Source organism: Triturus cristatus, chromosome 2_1 (assembly GCF_964204655.1).
Source record: "Triturus cristatus chromosome 2_1, aTriCri1.1, whole genome shotgun sequence".
In the NCBI taxonomy this organism is placed as follows: Eukaryota; Metazoa; Chordata; class Amphibia; order Caudata; family Salamandridae; genus Triturus; species Triturus cristatus.
This window is the reverse complement of record NC_140581.1, coordinates 987696472-987714513: the sequence shown is the minus strand read 5'-3', so window position 1 is coordinate 987714513 and position 18042 is coordinate 987696472. Positions and strand designations below refer to the sequence as shown.

General features: G+C 50.4%; 1 protein-coding gene across 1 annotated transcript in view; it reads right to left on the bottom strand.

Annotated features, from left to right (window-relative positions):
* Nucleotides 1-18042, bottom strand: part of SEC24D (SEC24 homolog D, COPII component) — a 553336-nt gene that overhangs the window by 133058 nt on the left and 402236 nt on the right. The window contains exon 15 of the mRNA XM_085634340.1: nt 8167-8337. Coding sequence (XP_085490466.1) covers nt 8167-8337 — 171 coding nt within the window. The remainder of the gene's footprint in view (nt 1-8166; nt 8338-18042) is intronic.

Sequence of the window (18042 nt, the reverse complement as noted above, 5' to 3'; positions counted from 1 at the left end):
CTTTGGCACATTGATAGTGAACCCCACCGAATGCAGGATGTCCGCCATAGTCTGGAGGTGGGAGACGACTGCCTGGGGCGAGCCTGCCTTCAACAAACAATCAACGAGGTAGGGGGAAGACTGGAAAGCCCCCTGACCTCCGCAGGAGGGCTGGAATCACCAGCATCATCTTAGTAAACACCCAAGGGGCGCTGGTGAGGCCAAGGGTGAGCACAGCAAACTTAAAGTGCTTCTCGCCTATCGCGAACTGCAGGTAGCGCCTGTGGGCAGGGAGAAAGGGGATGTGGAAGGAATATGCTACTTACCAGTATGCATCTGTTCTTGGCATGTAGAGCTGCAGAGTCACACACTGAGGATAAGATCGCCATCTGGTGTTGGGCTCGGATGATTGCAGGTTGTTGTTGTCTTCGGAAGAAGCCTTTGGTCACGAGGTTGGTGACTCCTCCCCTGGACAACAGTGCGCATGGGCATCCACTCCATCGTCAGATTGTTTTTCGCCATGATGGGAAAAGATGGAGTGTATAGAAATGAAAGAAAGGATGTCCATGTGTAATGTCTAAGTAAGACGGATGCTGGAACAGATACAGGTCCCAGGGAGGCGGGCGGGCGTGTGTGACTCTGCAGCTCTACATGCCAAGAACAGATGCATACTGGTAAGTAGCATATTCCGTTCGAGGCATATGAGCTGCAGATCACACACTGAGGATAGATTATACAGCAGTGCTTCCCCTTAGCGGTGGTCGCCTGTATCCGTTGCAGCAGCTTGAAATAAAGTTTTTAGGACAGCCTGGCCCACGGAGGCCTGTTGTTTGGCCTGCACATCAACACAATAGTGTTTAGTGAAGGTATGCGTGGTAGACCACGTGGCTGCCTTGCAAATGTCTTCTAAGGGAATGTTACCTAAGAAGGCCATAGAAGCCCCTATTTTACGGGTGGAGTGCGCCCTAGGGGGAACTGTAAGTGTACGTTTAGCCTTGAGGTAGCATATTTGGATGCATTTAACTATCCACCGGGCTATACCTGATTTGGAGATTGGGTTGCCTTTATGTGGTGGTGCGAAAGCAACAAAGAGTTGTTTTGTCTTTCGAAAGGGTTTTGTCCTGTCGATGTAATAAAGCAAGGCTCTTTTCACATCTAAGGTATGTAGGGCCCTTTCAGCTACGGAGTCTGGGTTTGGGAAAAAGACCGGTAGCTCTACTGATTGGTTAAGGTGGAAAGGGGAAATCACTTTTGGAAGATATTTAGGGTTTGTCCTAAGAACCACTTTGTTACGGTGTAGTTGTAAGAAAGGTTCCTCTAGTGTAAGGGCTTGTATTTCACTTACTCTGCGTAGGGAAGTGATTGCGATAAGGAAAGCTACCTTCCATGTTAGGAATTGTAATTCACATTTGTGCATAGGTTCAAATGGGGGACCCATGAGTCTTGTTAGAACCACATTGAGATTCCACACTGGTGCAGGTGGCAATCTTGGGGGAAGGATTCTTTTGAGACCTTCCATAAACGCTTTGATGGCTGGTACCTTAAAAAGGGACAGGTGTTGCCTATTTTGCAAGTAGGCTGCCAAGGCTGCTAGGTGTAAACGTATAGAGGAATACGCTAGATTGCATCTTTGCAAGTGTAGTAGATAGCAAATGATGTTTTGGATGGAAGCGTCCAATGGATGTATGTCATTATTAGCGCAGTAGATGGCAAATCGTTTCCATTTAGCGGCATAACACGCTCTAGTAGTAGGGCGTCTGGCTTCCTTTATGATATTCATACAGTCTGGAGGGAGATTGAGGTAACCGAACTCTAAGACCTCAGGAGCCAGATCGCTAGGTTCAGTGTTTGAGGATCTGGGTGTCTGATTTCTCCATGGTTCTGGGTTAATAGATCCGGGGAGAGGCGTAGTCTTTGATGTGGAACTAAGGATAGTTCTAGAAGCGTGGTGAACCACGGTTGACGTGCCCAAGTGGGAGCCACTAGTATTAGTGTTAGTGACTGTTGTTTCAGTTTGCGTACCACAAATGGAACTAGTGGGAGAGGCGGAAAGGCGTACGCAAATCTGCCTGACCAGTTCATCCATAGGGCATTGCCCTTGGACTGTGGGTGTGGAAATCTGGCGGCGAAGGTTGGGCATTTTGTGTTTTCGGGAGTGGCGAACAGGTCTATGTCTGGTTGTCCCCACTTTTGGAAGAAGGGGAGTAGAACCTTGGGGTGTAGTTCCCATTCGTGGATCTGCTGTGTGTGGCGACTTAGGAGGTCGGCCACTTGATTGTGGATCCCTGGGAGATGTTCTGCTAACAGATAGATGTTTTGGGGAATTGCCCATCTCCAGATTTGCTGCGCCAGTTGGGACAGTTGGGGAGAGTGTGTCCCTCCCTGTTTCTGTATATAATACATTGTCGTCATGTTGTCTGTGTGTATGAGGACAGTTTTGTTCTTTAGGTGAACTTGAAAGGATTTTAGTGCTAGGAACACTGCTAAGAGTTCCAGGTGGTTGATGTGGAGCAGTTTTTGTTGACTGGTCCATCTGCCCTGAGTGGTATGGTGAAGGAGGTGGGCTCCCCACCCCGTGAGAGATGCGTCGGTAGTTAGCACAACTTGTGGAAGAGGCTCTAAGAACGGTCGCCCTTTGGACAGGTTGATGGTGTTCCACCATTTCAGTGAGCGAAGTGAGCGACTGTCCACCAACACCAGATCGGTAAGTTGTCCGTGAGCTTGGTTCCACTGTTGTGCTAAACATTCCTGTAAGGGACGCATTTGAAGTCGTGCGTGTGGGACTATGGAGATGCATGACGCCATCATGCCTAGGAGCTGCATGAACACTCTTGCTGGAAGAGATGGATGAGTTTGAAATTGAGAGATGAGATTTTGTATACTGGCTATCCTGGCAGTGCTGGGATAAGCAATGGCCTTGGATGTATCTATGGTTGCTCCTAGATGCTGATGTAAGTGGGAAGGTTGTAGGTGGGATTTGGGGTAGTTGATAGTGAATCCCAAATCGTGGAGAGTTTGAATCGTGCGATGAGTGTGGAGAACGCATTTTTGGTATGTATTGGCTTTTATGAGCCAATCGTCCAGATAGGGGAAGACATGGATCTGTTGTCTTCTGAGGTGCGCTGCCACGACTGCTAAGCACTTGGTGAACACTCTGGGTGCTGTTGTTACTCCGAATGGGAGAACTGTAAATTGATAGTGTTGCCCATCTACCACAAATCGTAGATATTTTCTGTGAGCGGGATGCATAGGGATGTGAAAGTATGCGTCCTTGAGGTCTAATGTGGCAAGGAAGTCTCCCTGTTGTAGGAGTGGGAGGACTTGTTGGAGAGTGGTCATATGAAAATGATCCGAATGTATATACCGGTTTAGTAGTCTGAGATCCAGTATGGGCCTTAGTGTTTTGTCCTTTTTGGGAATGAGGAAGTATAGAGAATATACCCCTTTTCCCTGATGTTGAAGGGGGACTGGTTCTATCGCATGTTTTTGTAACAGGGATTGAACTTCTTGTTTGAGGAGAGAGAGATGATGTGAGGACATTGGGCGTTGTTTGGGTGGTATGTTTGGGGGGGATTGTATGAGTTCGAGGCAGTAGCCAGACTGGATAATTTGTCTTACCCATCTGTCTGTGGTGATGGAAGTCCAGACAGGTAGGAATTGTTGGAGTCGCCCCCCGACCGGAGTGGAATGGTCTGGGGGGAGTAGTGGCAAGTCACTGTTTGGTGGCTGGGGAGGTGCGGGTGTTGTTGTTATTGCCCCGCCCTCGGCCTTTGTTATTGTTTCCCCTATAACCTCCCCGGAAATAACCTCTGTTAGGGGATGTTTGTCCAGAATTTTTAAAGGTGGACGTGGTCTCAGTTGATGTGTTTTTGGAGCCTCCTCTATAAAAGGAGCGACGAAAGGAACCCCGGTTTTGAGGAGACTGCAGTGCTCCCATAGACTTGGCAGTTTCATTATCCTTCTTCATTTTTTCTAATGCAGTATCCACTGCAGGGCCAAATAACTGCTCTTGGTTGAAAGGTTGAGCCAGAATTGCGGTTTGAACCTCCGGTTTAAAACCGGAAATACGGAGCCAGGCATGTCGTCTGAGTAAGACGCTAGTATTGACCGCCCTAGAAGCAGTGTCTGCCGCATCTAAGGCGCATTTAATGGAGGCATTAGATATTAATTTGCCTTCTTGAATGAGGTCAGTGGCCTGGGACTTAAAGGGTTCAGGCAGATGTTGCATAAGGTCCTCAAGTTGGTCATAATGTGCCCTGTCATACCGAGCTAACAGGGCCTGGGTATTGGCAATACGCCAGTGGTTCGCCGCCTGTGCGGCGACTCGTTTGCCTGAGGCCTCTAAAAGCTTAGACTCCTTGTCTGGGGGGGGCGTTTCTCCAGTTGTCTGTGAGTTAACGCGCTTCCTGGCATTTGATACGACCAAGGAGTCTAAAGGGAGCTGGGCTTTAATGTATGCAGGGTCCTGCGGGGCTGGTCGGTACTTTTTTCGATGCGGGGGTTGAGAACCCTCGCTCGAACAGGGTCTTTAAAGACGTCAGTGGCATGCTTTATAACCCCTTTAATCATGGGAAGTATATGAACAGTTTTTTGTGACTGCTCAAAGGTATCGAGGAGAAAATCCTCCTCAAGGGGGTCCGTGTGCATAGTGACACCATGGAACGTTGCTGCCCTATTTATTAGTTGGCCAAACCCTAGGTGGTCATCAGGAGGGGAGGGCTTGGAGGGGTAGGTAGTGGGGTCAGGCATGTCAGGCATTGGATAAGACCAGTCATCTACCGGTGCTGTGTCTAGAAAAGTAAACGGGTCGGTTGGATCAACAGGATCATTAAATAAATCAGGGTCCGCCCCTCCCCCTAAGTCATCATTATCATCCTGTGGAGGAGGTGAATGATAGGGAGGTGGTAAAGGTAAAGGTAAAGGAGAAACCGGAGGAGGAGGGGGGGGACGGGTTAGAAGGTAAAACAGGAGAAGAAGGACAAAGTGGTGAAGTGGCACAGTCCTTTTTTCGTATGGGAGCTGGGGGAGGTGTAGTGTCCAGCTTCCGTTTTTTATATGGGATGGCAGTCACATGTCCAGTGTTAGGATTGATGTAGATCCGCTTTTGAGTAGGATCTGGTCGAAAAAGTTCATCTGGCTCCGAAGGTGGTGGCGGCGACGCCCGCTTCGGGTCTTTATGAGCTGTTTTTGGTGTGGACGTAGTTTTCGGTGCCGATGATGTTTTCGGTGCCGAAGGATGTTTCAGTTCCGATGGATTTTTCGGAGCCGATGGAGTTTTCGGTGCCGATGTATGTTTCGGTGCCGATGTATGTTTCGGTGCCGATGTATGTTTCGGTGCCGATGTATGTTTCGGTGCCGAGGGACTTTTAGGCATCGATGTCGAAGAACGTTTCGGCGCCGGTGGAGACTTCGGTGCCGAGGAACGTTTCAGTGCCGAAGGAGATTTCGGTCTCGAAGCCTGTTTCGGTGCCGACAGTGGTTTTTTCGGCGCCGAGGGTGTTAAAGGCACAATCACATGAGGTTTGCTCGAGCCCGAGCCACCTACAGGCTTAGATGTCTTCGGAGCCGGGCCCGAGGGCGGGGCTTCTGAAGAGGATTTCCGGTTGCGACTGGGCCCAGCTGGCGGAGTCTTGACCACTGTCTTTTTGGATGGGGCAGGGGCAGGGGGGGTGGTACTCACACGCTGCCCTGGAGTGATGAGGTCATCGGAATCGTCGGCCTCGGACACGATCTCGAGATCTTCGGTGTCGTCTTCGGGAACATCTTGAGCAAAGATGTCCTCCGGTTCTGGAGCTGGTTTGGCCATAATATGGCGTCGAGCTCTTCGGTCCCGGAGGGTCTTCTTCGAACGGAAAGCGGCACAAGCTGGACAGGTGGACTCGTGTTCCGGCGACAGGCAGAGGTTACAAACCTCGTGGTGGTCACTGTGGGGGAACTTCGCTCCACACTGGGGGCATTTTTTGAAGGGTGTCCTGTCCATCAGCCGCTTCCGGAACCGGTCCGAGTTGATTTCGAAGTCGATGGAATGAAGGTTAAGGAGTTAAATTGATTGCTAGAAGTTTTCTGCTGGAGCGGAAAAAAGTTCATCCGAACCCAATGGCGGAAAAAAACAATCTGACGATGGAGTGGATGCCCATGCGCACTGTTGTCCAGGGGAGGAGTCACCAACCTCGTGACCAAAGGCTTCTTCCGAAGACAACAACAACCTGCAATCATCCGAGCCCAACACCAGATGGCGATCTTATCCTCAGTGTGTGATCTGCAGCTCATATGCCTCGAACATATGCGTCCTGCAAGTCCATCGCTACCATCCAGTCTCCAGGGTTCAAGGCAGATAGAACCTGAGCTAAGATGAGCATCTTGAACTTTTCCTTTTTCAGGAAGATGTTCAGGAGGCACAGGTCTAGGACAGGAAGGAGGCATCCGCCCTTTTTGGGCACGAGAAAGTAGCAGGAATAGCAACTACGACCTCCTTCTGATGCTGGCACCCTCTCTATGACTCCTTTGGCCAAAAGGACCAACACTCCGGTCGTAGGTAGGTGGCATTGGTGGGGTAGACTCCAGAAAAAAGATAGAGTAGTCCCTCTGAGCTATTTGTAAAACCCACTTGTCCAATGCTATCGACTGCCAGTGGGGCAGGTGATGGAGGATCCTGCCTCCCACTGGGAGCCCGTGCTGGTTTAAGGGGAAACTAAAGGTGTTTAGAGGCTGTGGATGCTAAGGGGGTGGTGGACTGACCGACCTCTGGCTAGTAGTCCCATATGATTTGTGGGAACTACATCCACGAGAAGGCTGGGAAGCCTGCTGGCCTTGGTGGCTGGGCAGGAAGGGGCACAGCTGGTAGCCCCTACTGTAGCCCCGGAAGGAGTTAAGGTGAACTGGGGTTGGCGTGGGGCCATGGATAGGCCCAAGGACCTGCCTGTAGCTCTGCTGTCCTTGAAGCGCATGATAACTCTGCCTGCCTTCTCACCAAAGAGGTGAGAGCCACCAAACAGTATGCTCCAGGAAACTCTGGGAGGCGCAGAGCAGGCCCTGGCACAGGCTCCACTGCGGTGCAAGATCTAGAGTGCCGATGCTCCCTCGCCTCGTCCGATGACTTGGACTGGTGCAGGAAAGTCAAACACTTCTTTGACTTCTTCTGCTTGTGGGACTTACCTGACAACTTGGATTGTGATGACGATCCTCGGGAGAGGCTCTGCGAGAGTTCCTAGGACCTTCCGTGCAACCATGACCAAGAGGGTCACTGGGTCCTCCCACATCAGTCAGTTAGGAGCTTCAGGGACCATTCCCTCAGCACCTTGGGATTCATGGCCCGGCAGTCCTTGCAGATCTTGGAGTAGTGGTCCTGCTCCAAGCAACATAGGCAAACCAAATGAGGTCTGTCACAAACATCTGTCTGCGACAGGAACCACATGTGCCTTTTTAGAGGACATCCCTAACACACCAGGAGATGAAAATCTCAAAAACGTTTTGACAAAAAGTAGAGGAAAAAGTCAGCCAAAAAATTACTGTGGGTAGCTTGCTCTGGGTCTGCGCTGACTGGCACAGAAAGAAAAGAAGTGACATCAGCATGCTGGGGTGACGCATATATAGGTACCGCACACATCACTCATGGCACGGACACCGCCGAACTGAATGACGCCACCCATTAAACTGAATGACATAAGGGTACTGCTTGAAAATTTCAGGATCCAGTCTGACGCCTGCGTAATATTCTAAGGTAAGGAATCTGCAACTAGAAGTCTCTATCAGATATCAGAGGGTGAATTTTTAGAGAGCAAAATCTACCCAATAGGTGACCTGGCGCTGAAAAAAAGTACAGTAATTCCTAAATCAAAGAGGCCTGTGCATGCCTTATTTCGGAAAAAAAAAAAGGTTTTTAAAGTCATGCAAAACTTCTTAAAGTCTTCAAACTTCAGAGACACTGGGTAATAATTCCATAGCTAGGGACCCAGAAACTAAAATTACTTCCCATCCCATTTAACATCTCTGGGTCTAGGTATCATACCCAAGACAGCATCTTCACATCGAAATAGGCAATTTGGAATGTAAGGAATGTACCAACGGATTGTACAATTAAAAGTTGATGCACTATTTGACCTGAACCCATCCGTGTGCAAATGTTTGGATATAAACATGTAGAAAAAATAGGATCAGTAAATTAAGAATTAATAGAATGCATGTTACCTGGAAATTGTTGTATTTATAAAGAGTTCCTCCAGTCAACAATGAGACAAGACCCATGGAGGCGACATCCACATACTGGTTGGGAAACAGGAAGAGATCAACACAGCACCCGCCTACCACGCATTCTTTGGCCAAATTCTCATAAACATTTATCTGTGGTTGGAAAAGAGTCTGCAGAGGATACAAGAAACAACATGCATGTAAGACTAGTACCTGGAAATCACTGTAGATCTGAAGCAGCATGTAGCTCACATAATTTCAAGTGCCAAAAACCTATTCATACTATGTCTTAAAGATTAACACAGCTACTGCAGGACATGTACTGCTACCAATCATTGAAGGCATGACTAGATCTCTAATCCAATTCCTCTAGCATATGACTTAAAGAGACGCTTTGATACCAAAAATCAAATTAGAATGAAAATCAGCTCATAATGTTGTTTAGTACGTCGTAATAGCAAACTGTTGTTAATTTTCACCATCCTGCTATAAGAGACTGTATTAAGGGGCTCATTATGACGGCGGGAGGATCGCCACCGATCCTCCCGCCATCACAATGTGATTCACCCACTGCCAAATTACAATGGCGGTGGGAATCACATTGGTTCCGTGGTGGACGGAAATACCGTCCGCCATGGTCCCGCTAGATGGTCCTTTTCCGCCCGCTTCGCGGAACCTGGAGCCAGGGCATCATTGCTGCGGTGCCTTGCAGGCACTGCTGTAGTGATTATAATGAGCCCTTCTGCCTATCTTTTCGCTGCGGATATCCCGCCGGAAAAAGCCAGGCGGAGACTGGCTTTGGGGGCCCGTTGCAGGCCCCCTCAGTGGGGGGGGGGTGCACTGGGGGATACCCATGGTACCCCCCCTACATTTCCATGCACAAGGTGGCGGGCGGTCCCATCACCGTTATGATGGTGGGCAGACTCCGTCCGCCATTATAATGAGCCCCTTAGTGACTGATTTCAGTACAGGCAGGTCGCAAATAGTAAGTGCAAACTGTTAGCAACATTTTTGTGACCTGCCTGTTATTTTGTGATGTGATCTATGCACCAATAGGTTGCATCACAAAACGCCCATTCAGAAACACTAATAAAATGACCTGCCTAATGAATATTAGTTATGAAGGCTGCTATTTGTGATGCCATGCAACTGGCTGGGTCCACAGGGATGGATGCTAGCCTGCAAGGGACAACTGATCTCTATTCCTGCGTTCACATTCCCATATGGAAAATATGTTTTTCAAAAGCAACTCTTATTTCTTAGAGGGGGATGGATTTGCTTTAAAAAAAAAAAAAGTTTGTGTTAGGAAGACATTAGAAAAGGGGGGGCCAATCGGCCCCCACGCAGGCATGGCGGGGCCCGGCCCCTCCCATATCCCGACCCCTTCGTGGTGGCTGGTCCCCCCCCCCCTTGCCCCGGAAGTAGTTGTGTGCTTCCGGGCCGGGGGGGGGTGGGCGGGGCCGCGATCACGAAGGGGTTAAGAGCCTGGGGGGCGCGGGAGGCGGCCTCTTTGTGCCCGCGCTCCCCAGGCTCGCTCCTCGCCCCACCGTGGGGCTCTTAATTTTTTTTTTTCCTCTTCTTGTTGCAGGTGTGCCGCGTAGCAGGACTGCAGTGGATACCTCTATCCGACGCGTTACGGAGGTGGAGGACTGCGGTGATCTCGTGGGACGCCGGAAGCGGAGTGTGAAAAATTTTGTCAATTGTTTCGCGTCCAGGAAGTTTGTTGCGGGCTCGTCTGGAGGCCGCTTGGGCACTGTGGGGACGTCGGCGTTTTTCGGCATCAGGACACGAGGTATTTTGTGGGGCGGACGGGGGGGGGGCCGCAGAGCGCCTTAGCAAAGGCACAGAGTTGCGAATCTTGTTCAGCTTCAAGCGGGTAGCGGGATCGATGCCCGCATTCTCCAAAACTGGTTCATTTATAGAAGCCTGTGTAACGAGCATTGCCAAAGCAGAGCCCAGAAGTACTCGTTTGTTTCGTAAAAACTGTAAGAATAAAGGCACCGATTGCGGGGTGGGAGCGGCTCGGGTATTCTCGTGCAGGTTAGGAAACACGCTCACAATAGTCATTTCATTGGTTTGTTTAGTTTCCGCGCCCCTGAAGCACGGCCGCGTGTGTGCAAAAGTTCGAGATTGAGAAGCAACGCTTCATACCTGGCAGAACGAAGGCCAAGCTAAGCAGGGACAGCTAGGGCAGAGGGCGGATGGGTGACTAAGAGGGTTTTGTCATGATTGAACGTTTTTGTTGCATTAAGGAAGGGCTAGGGTGGTTTTGAAAACAATTTAAATACAAGTTACTGCTTTTACAATCTAGCAGGTTTATTGCCCGACGTGTATATTGTTTAAGAGTGGTGAATGATCTTCGTGTGGGAGGACTGGTGCTAGATAAGGGGCTCGGTTATAATTTCAACACTTAAAAAAAAAAAAAACTGAAAGAGGTACATGATCTGAGGTGTGTGCATAGCAAAGCGGTCAGTGTCAAGCCAACCAGGGCAATTTTTTCATTTTGCCCCTTTTTCACATAAGGAAGTGACCCATTTACAATTCAATTGGGTATATATCGGTTGGTCTGTTTTACAGGGGTGGTTGGTCTGGCCTCAAGGCGCACGTGTACAATTTTAATTGGTCTACGGGAAGAAGTGCTCAACTTCATTCAAGCTGCCACATTTGGAAATTAAACGTATTTTCTGTTACAGGTCAACAAGCTTAGGAGCTAGGTCTGTGTATTCCAGCTTGGGCGCCTTTCAACTGGGTCAGGTACGGAGCACGGTGTGCTCATAAGTATGTCTGCAAGAAGGGGGCACGCAAATGCTAGCATGGGGTGGATGCTTCAGAAAATGATGCGCAAAATGTCGGCAATGGAGAAACGACTGGGGAAAGTTGACAAACTGGGTAGGACGGTAGCGGAATTGGGAGCGAAGGTAGGAGCGCACGCCGGCCCATCGGGGAGACCTAAGCGAACTATAGTGCCGCCCAAACCAAGGGGCGAATTTGCGACACCGCCCAAGCGGGCGAGATCTAAGAAGGTGGGGGGTCGTCCACAGTGTCCAACTCCCATGGTACCGCCGGCGGCACCTGTCCCTACACCTCAGGCACCTGTCCCGCAACCTCAGGCACCCTTGGACATCCCGGCACCGGTACCCCAGCTACCAGTGGCTTTGCCAGTAGCGCCGGCCATCCCGATGGCACCTTTAGCACCATTGGTGCCACCGCCCACCCCGGTTCCCGTGGGGGGCGCGGTACCGAGTGGGGTCCCTTCTCTCCTGCCCGCGTCTGGTCCAATGCCAGCAGATTTAGCAGCCCAGGTAGCGGTCGTTCTCCCCTGGTTAGGTAAGGGCGCGTTGCCGGACATCACGATCCTCACGGCGGAACAACGAACGTTAGTTGCGCAGATATTATTGGCTAGTGGTCAGGGCAGCACGCCACTCGCACCAGTTTCTCCCCAAATAGGTCCAGCGAACACCGGGGGCCCAGCCAAGACCGTGGAGGTGGCGTCATCCAACGACAATGGTAAGGAGGTGGCCCTGCCGCTATTGGGCGAGGGCGCGATGCCTTCCAGGGGGGGAGTGCCTGGCGCAACATGTGTCACAAAGTGTGAAAGAGTTGATTTGGGCTGATAAATATGTTAATATCTTTTCATTGTTGATAGACAGCAGGGAATGGGAATATGCGAAATCACAGAAAGATATGATGTTGCCTAGTGAATGGAGATCAAAATTGTACAAATTTAGGGTTGAAGAAACCATCCTCAATTGGGTGAGGGCCTTTGCCGTGTACAGTGCAGTAATTGGGGAACGTTTTCCAGGGATGCAATCAGTCATGAGCTGCTATCAGAGTAGGATCACAATGTACCATGATAACCATGCGGGGGATGTCTGGAAAGAGTATGATATAGCCTTCAGAAAATCTAGGGAGTTCAACAAATCTTTGGCATGGGACAAGGTAGATTCTATTTCTTGGCATTCTCAATTCGAGAAGGGGCAGGGGGCGTCCACTAGCTCTGCCTGGAACAAAAGTTACTCTCCCAGGCCACAACAGCAATTTCAGCAGCCCTTTCGGCCAGCACAGGGCGGGGAGACAAACCAAAAGGCTAGAAGCGGTGGAAGTGCAAAAGGGGTGTGTTGGGACTTCAACAAACGGGCATGCAACAGGGCACCGGGCACTTGTAAGTTCAGGCACGCGTGCAACATATGCGGCCATCCTTCCCACCCAGAAGCGACATGCAGGAACAAGGGCAGTGGGCCTGGGAATAGGGGAAGGAAGAAACCAGAGTAACAAGATCCACCCCATTATAGCACATTCGCCCATTCTTTTGTCGGCTATGATCCCTTGGCTTAACAGGTACCCCAATCACACTTCTGCGAGATTATTGCAAGAGGGGTTCACTCATGGTTTCCGAATTCCAGCTGGGGGTTATGTCGGGACACCGCAGTGCAGGAATCAGCTGTCAGTACTATCCAATCCCACGCTGGTGGCTAGCAAAATAGAAAAAGAGTTGCGCTTGGGTAGGGTAGCGGGTCCCTTTCATGTCATTCCTACTAAGAATTTTGTATGCTCCCCTTTGGGCATAGTTCCAAAAAAGGAGAAGGGCGAGTATAGGCTTATCCACAACTTATCTGCACCTAGGGGCCTATCCTTGAATGATGCGATTGATGAATCAATCTGCAGCGTTAAATATGCATCTTTTGATCAGGCGGCGGACATGCTGAGGGACTTAGGCGCGGGAGCACTTATGGCCAAATCAGATATTAAATCAGCCTTTAGACTACTCCCTGTTCACCCTGAGGATCAGCGCCTCTTAGGTTTCTCTTTTGAAGGGAAGTACTACATGGATAGGTGTATGCCCATGGGCTGTTCCATTTCATGTGCATATTTCGAACAGTTCAGCGCCTTCCTGGAATGGGCCCTAAGGCAATCTACAGGGCACCAGTGTGTTATGCATTATCTGGATGACTTTCTTTTCCTGGGTCCGGCGGGATCACGGGAGTGTGCGTCAGCATTGCAGGAATTTTGCGCGCTCATGCGCTCTTTCGGGGTACCCCTGGCGCGGGAGAAGACGGTCGGGCCAGTGACATGCTTGGAATTCCTAGGAATTGAACTGGATTCAGTGGAGGGTTGCTTTAGATTACCAATGGAGAAGATACAAAGATTCAAGAATACCCTAGGGTCATGCATACAGGCTAAGAAGGTTACTTTGCAAATGTTACAGCAGACAGTGGGTCAGTTAAACTTTGCATTGAGAGTAATACCCATGGCGCGCCCTTTTTCACGCTCTATTGCACAGGCCATGAAAGGTCTTCGGGAGAAACATCACCGGACACGGCTATCTGCAGAGGTTCGCCAGGATATGCGGATATGGATTGCATTCCTGGAGGGTTTCAATGGCAGAGTGCTGTGGGGTGCACCCACGTTGTCCTCGGAGGACTTGGGTTTATGGACTGATGCTGCAGGAAGCGTAGGTTTTGGTGCAATCCTTGGTAGGAAATGGGTGGCACAGAAGTGGCCCGCCTGGTGGGAGGAGAGCGGGCTGACGATGAACATTGGTTTCCTCGAGCTCTTCCCAATCTGGGTGGCACTGAAAGTGTGGCCTCAGGATATGGCTAACCGATCAGTAATCTTCTGGTCAGACAATATGACAGTGGTGGAATGTATCAACCAGCAAGCTGCAAGGTGTCCATTCATATTGCGCCTGATGAAGGAGATAGTGCTGTGCTGCATGACATTAAACATACTTTTCAGGGCAAAACATGTCCCAGGGGTGTTGAACAATGCAGCTGATGCTCTTTCTCGCTTTAAGATGCAGGTGTTCAGGGATCACCTGCCGGACGCAGAGACCACCCCGGCCTCTTTCCCGTCGACTCTCTGGCAGATTGGTGCCCCCAACTACATGACCTCGTGGCAGCCAGCCTAGCACCCAAGACAAGAAAAGCTTATGAAGGGGCGTTCAGGTCTTACTGTCACTTTTTGGGCCAGGGCTGGGAGAGCGGGTGGTTTGTGGAGGCTAACTTTAATAACTACATGAGCGCGTTACACAGGGAAGGGCGCACGGCAGCAGCAGCCGGCAGGCACAAGGCTGCAATCTCCTTTTTTGCACGCGCGAAAGGGGTGAAGGATCCCACGAACAGTTTCTTAGCGCAGAGGGCATTGAAGGGATGGCGGCGCATGCAGGCACCGGCCACAGATACTAGGAAACCGATAGGTTTCGAGCGCTTGTCAGCAGTGCTCCTCGCGCTGCCCGCAACATGTAGCTCCGCGGCCGAGGTATGTCTGTTTAAAGCGGCATTTTCCTTAGCCTTTTATGGGGCATTCAGGGTAAGCGAACTGGTGGCGGCCAACAAATGCGATAGGGTAGGCGGCCTTCAGCTACATGATGTCAGCATGAGGGGTGACACAATGTGGATTACCATCAGGAAATCAAAGACTGATCAAGAAGCTAGGGGCCAAACCTTGGCGTTACACCGGGCACGGAACAATCTCTGCTGCCCGGTGGCACTGGTGGAGGAGCTCTTGAGACAGCGGGCGCAGGAATGTAGGGGGCCACTGCTGCTGCATGGGGACGGAACACCTTTGACTAAGTTTCAGTTCCAGAGGGTGCTAGCCATGAGTATGGCCAGGGCTGGTTATAACCACAAAGAGTTTGGGACGCACTCCTTTCGGATAGGGGCAGCCACAGAAGCAACTGCCAGGGAGTTGAATTCAACCAGTGTACAAAGGATTGGGAGATGGTCCTCTAATAAGTACAAAGGTTACGTGCGGTTGCACATGTTATGAGAACTGTTGCCATTTTGAGTCTTAACACTTGTCCTTTTTCGTCTGGTTATTTACAGTTTCACGGGCCTGCCACGCAGGACGGAAACTTCCTATGGATCATCTCATCAACTCAGCAACATCAAGGAATTGCCCGGAGGACACAAAGAAGACAAGGGTGGTTTGGGTAGTAGGACATTCATTTGTGAAGCGCGCTAACACAATTTTTCTTGCAGGTTCGGGTAGACGGAGGGCGGAGAGTGGGCGGTGCACGGTCTCCTTCCACGGCAGGGGGGGGCTTCGCCTTAGTCAGTTCAGGGATTATATGTCGGATTTACTAAAACGACATACTCCACCTCCCTCGGCGGTGATCCTTCATCTAGGGGGGAATGATCTGGCAGGCCTGGGTAGGAGGGTCCTCCTGGAAGAGATTATAGCAGCAGCAGGGTGGCTGGCAAAGCGGTTACCGGGGTCGGTGATTGTATGGTCACAATTGATACCAAGAATGCAATGGAGAGGCGGGGACTCTGTTAGCGCCCTGAATCACTCAGTAAAAAGGATTAACAACAAGCTGGACAGGTTATTTAGAACCCCGGTCTTACAGACCATACCTCATGGGTGCATCTGGGGGGAGCACTTCTACCTGCGGGACGGGGTCCATTTAAATGAGGCAGGGAATGCTCTTTTTATAAGGAATATCCTGGCGTGGGTTGAGGTCTTTGGAGGTGGGTTATGACCTTTCTATAGGTAGGGGTGCGGGGGGGGGGCCAGATAGTCGGTCAACTATGCTGGCCTGTGGCGGTAAGGTCATAATCGGTGAGCAGCATTTTAAGGTCCTTAGGGGGGGGGCGGGCCCATTCACGAAAGGGGCCGCCCATCGGGAGGGGCCATTGGTCTCTCCCAGAACTTCAGGGGCAGGATATGATATCCATTACTTAGAAGGGTGCGGGGGAGGGAGTCCACGCTTTCCTCAGGCTGGTAGCCACCCCTCACAGACACTATGACGTCATCAAGGTGCGCAAGTGTGGGCCCTCCTGTTATGGTTTAATGGAGTTCAGAGCGCACGGGGTGAAACGTACCCTGGGTTGCGCATGCGCATCTCGAACGTGAGAGCGTAGCTGTAAGGGATCTGACACCGGTTAGCGACCTTGCCGTCCGACTTAATTATTAGAGTGCTTAATTTTCAGGATGTTTAGATTCGGTTAGGAAACACGCTGTACTAGATATTTGTTAAGGTTAGCCTATCTTACAATGTAAATAATGGATGTAATCTAATGTTCTGAAATGTGCATTCTATAATTGTCAAAAAATTGTTTATTTCATAAAAAATTTTCATTTTATTTCTTATTTTAATAAATACGGCCGGGGGTCCCTTGACCCCTGCCTTCCAAAGACCCATGTGTTGACCTGCTGAATTAAGTAAATGCAATTTGTGTAGTAAGGGGGGGGGGTGGCCGGTAGTCCCAGACCATGAGAAAAGGGGGGGCCAATCGGCCCCCACGCAGGCATGGCGGGGCCCGGCCCCTCCCATATCCCGACCCCTTCGTGGTGGCTGGTCCCCCCCCCCCCCCCTTGCCCCGGAAGTAGTTGTGTGCTTCCGGGCCGGGGGGGGGGGCGGGGCCACGATCACGAAGGGGTTAAGAGCCTGGGGGGCGCGGGAGGCGGCCTCTTTGTGCCCGCGCTCCCCAGGCTCGCTCCTCGCCCCACCGTGGGGCTCTTAATTTTTCCCACCCTCCATCCCCTTGGTTAGCGAATTGGGTGATGACTATGGTAGGTATATTGTTTACTGTTATCGCTTGATCATAAGAACGGCATGATTGCTGCCCCGGGCGTTCCCCTGCTCGCAAGTGGGATATGCAGGTATATATGCTTGCGGTTTCTCTGGCGTGTTAACTTATTTCTCGCCTTGGGCCTTGTTTCCCGTCTATAGGAGAATGTGCAAATGTAAATGTGGTGTGCTTTGCTGTGGTGTTTAACTAATTCTCTCCTTAGGCCCTTTTTCCCGTTTTACAGGAAATGTACAAATGTTGAGGTTGTTTTATGTTGCTGTGGTTTGTATTAACTTTTCCTTAGCGCCCCTTTTTTCCCTTTTAGAATAGCAATGTCGTATTTATTACGTGGGTCTGGCGGTAAGGTCATAATCGGTGAGCAGCATTTTAAGGTCCTTAGGGGGGGGGCGGGCCCATTCACGAAAGGGGCCGCCCATCGGGAGGGGCCATTGGTCTCTCCCAGAACTTCAGGGGCAGGATATGATATCCATTACTTAGAAGGGTGCGGGGGAGGGAGTCCACGCTTTCCTCAGGCTGGTAGCCACCCCTCACAGACACTATGACGTCATCAAGGTGCGCAAGTGTGGGCCCTCCTGTTATGGTTTAATGGAGTTCAGAGCGCACGGGGTGAAACGTACCCTGGGTTGCGCATGCGCATCTCGAACGTGAGAGCGTAGCTGTAAGGGATCTGACACCGGTTAGCGACCTTGCCGTCCGACTTAATTATTAGAGTGCTTAATTTTCAGGATGTTTAGATTCGGTTAGGAAACACGCTGTACTAGATATTTGTTAAGGTTAGCCCATCTTACAATGTAAATAATGGATGTAATCTAATGTTCTGAAATGTGCATTCTATAATTGTCAAAAAATTGTTTCTTTCATAAAAATTTTTCATTTTATTTCATATTTTAATAAATACGGCCGGGGGTCCCTTGACCCCTGCCTTCCAAAGACCCATGTGTTGACCTGCTGAATTAAGTAAATGCAATTTGTGTAGTAAGGGGGGGGGGTGGCCGGTAGTCCCAGACCATGGGGGAGCGCATGTAGAGGGCCCCAAGACCCCTCTCAGTTGTCTCAAAGCCGTCTGACAGGATTCCCAAAGGAGAAGCTGACCCATTTATGAATCAGTGGCCACCCCAACTCCTGTGTCGGTAACTGATCAATGGTCTGCGACTGCAATTAGGGATAGAAACCAATGCTACATTTCATTGCAAATTGCAATTAGGAGGGGACGTCCCTTTCGCTACTCCTATTTGTGATTCGCAATTAATCGCAGAACCCCTCTTAAGAGTTCAAAACGCCCACTAACGCGCAAAATGGGTTTTTAGCACAACACAAAAAGGTATTTTGTGGTCACAAACCC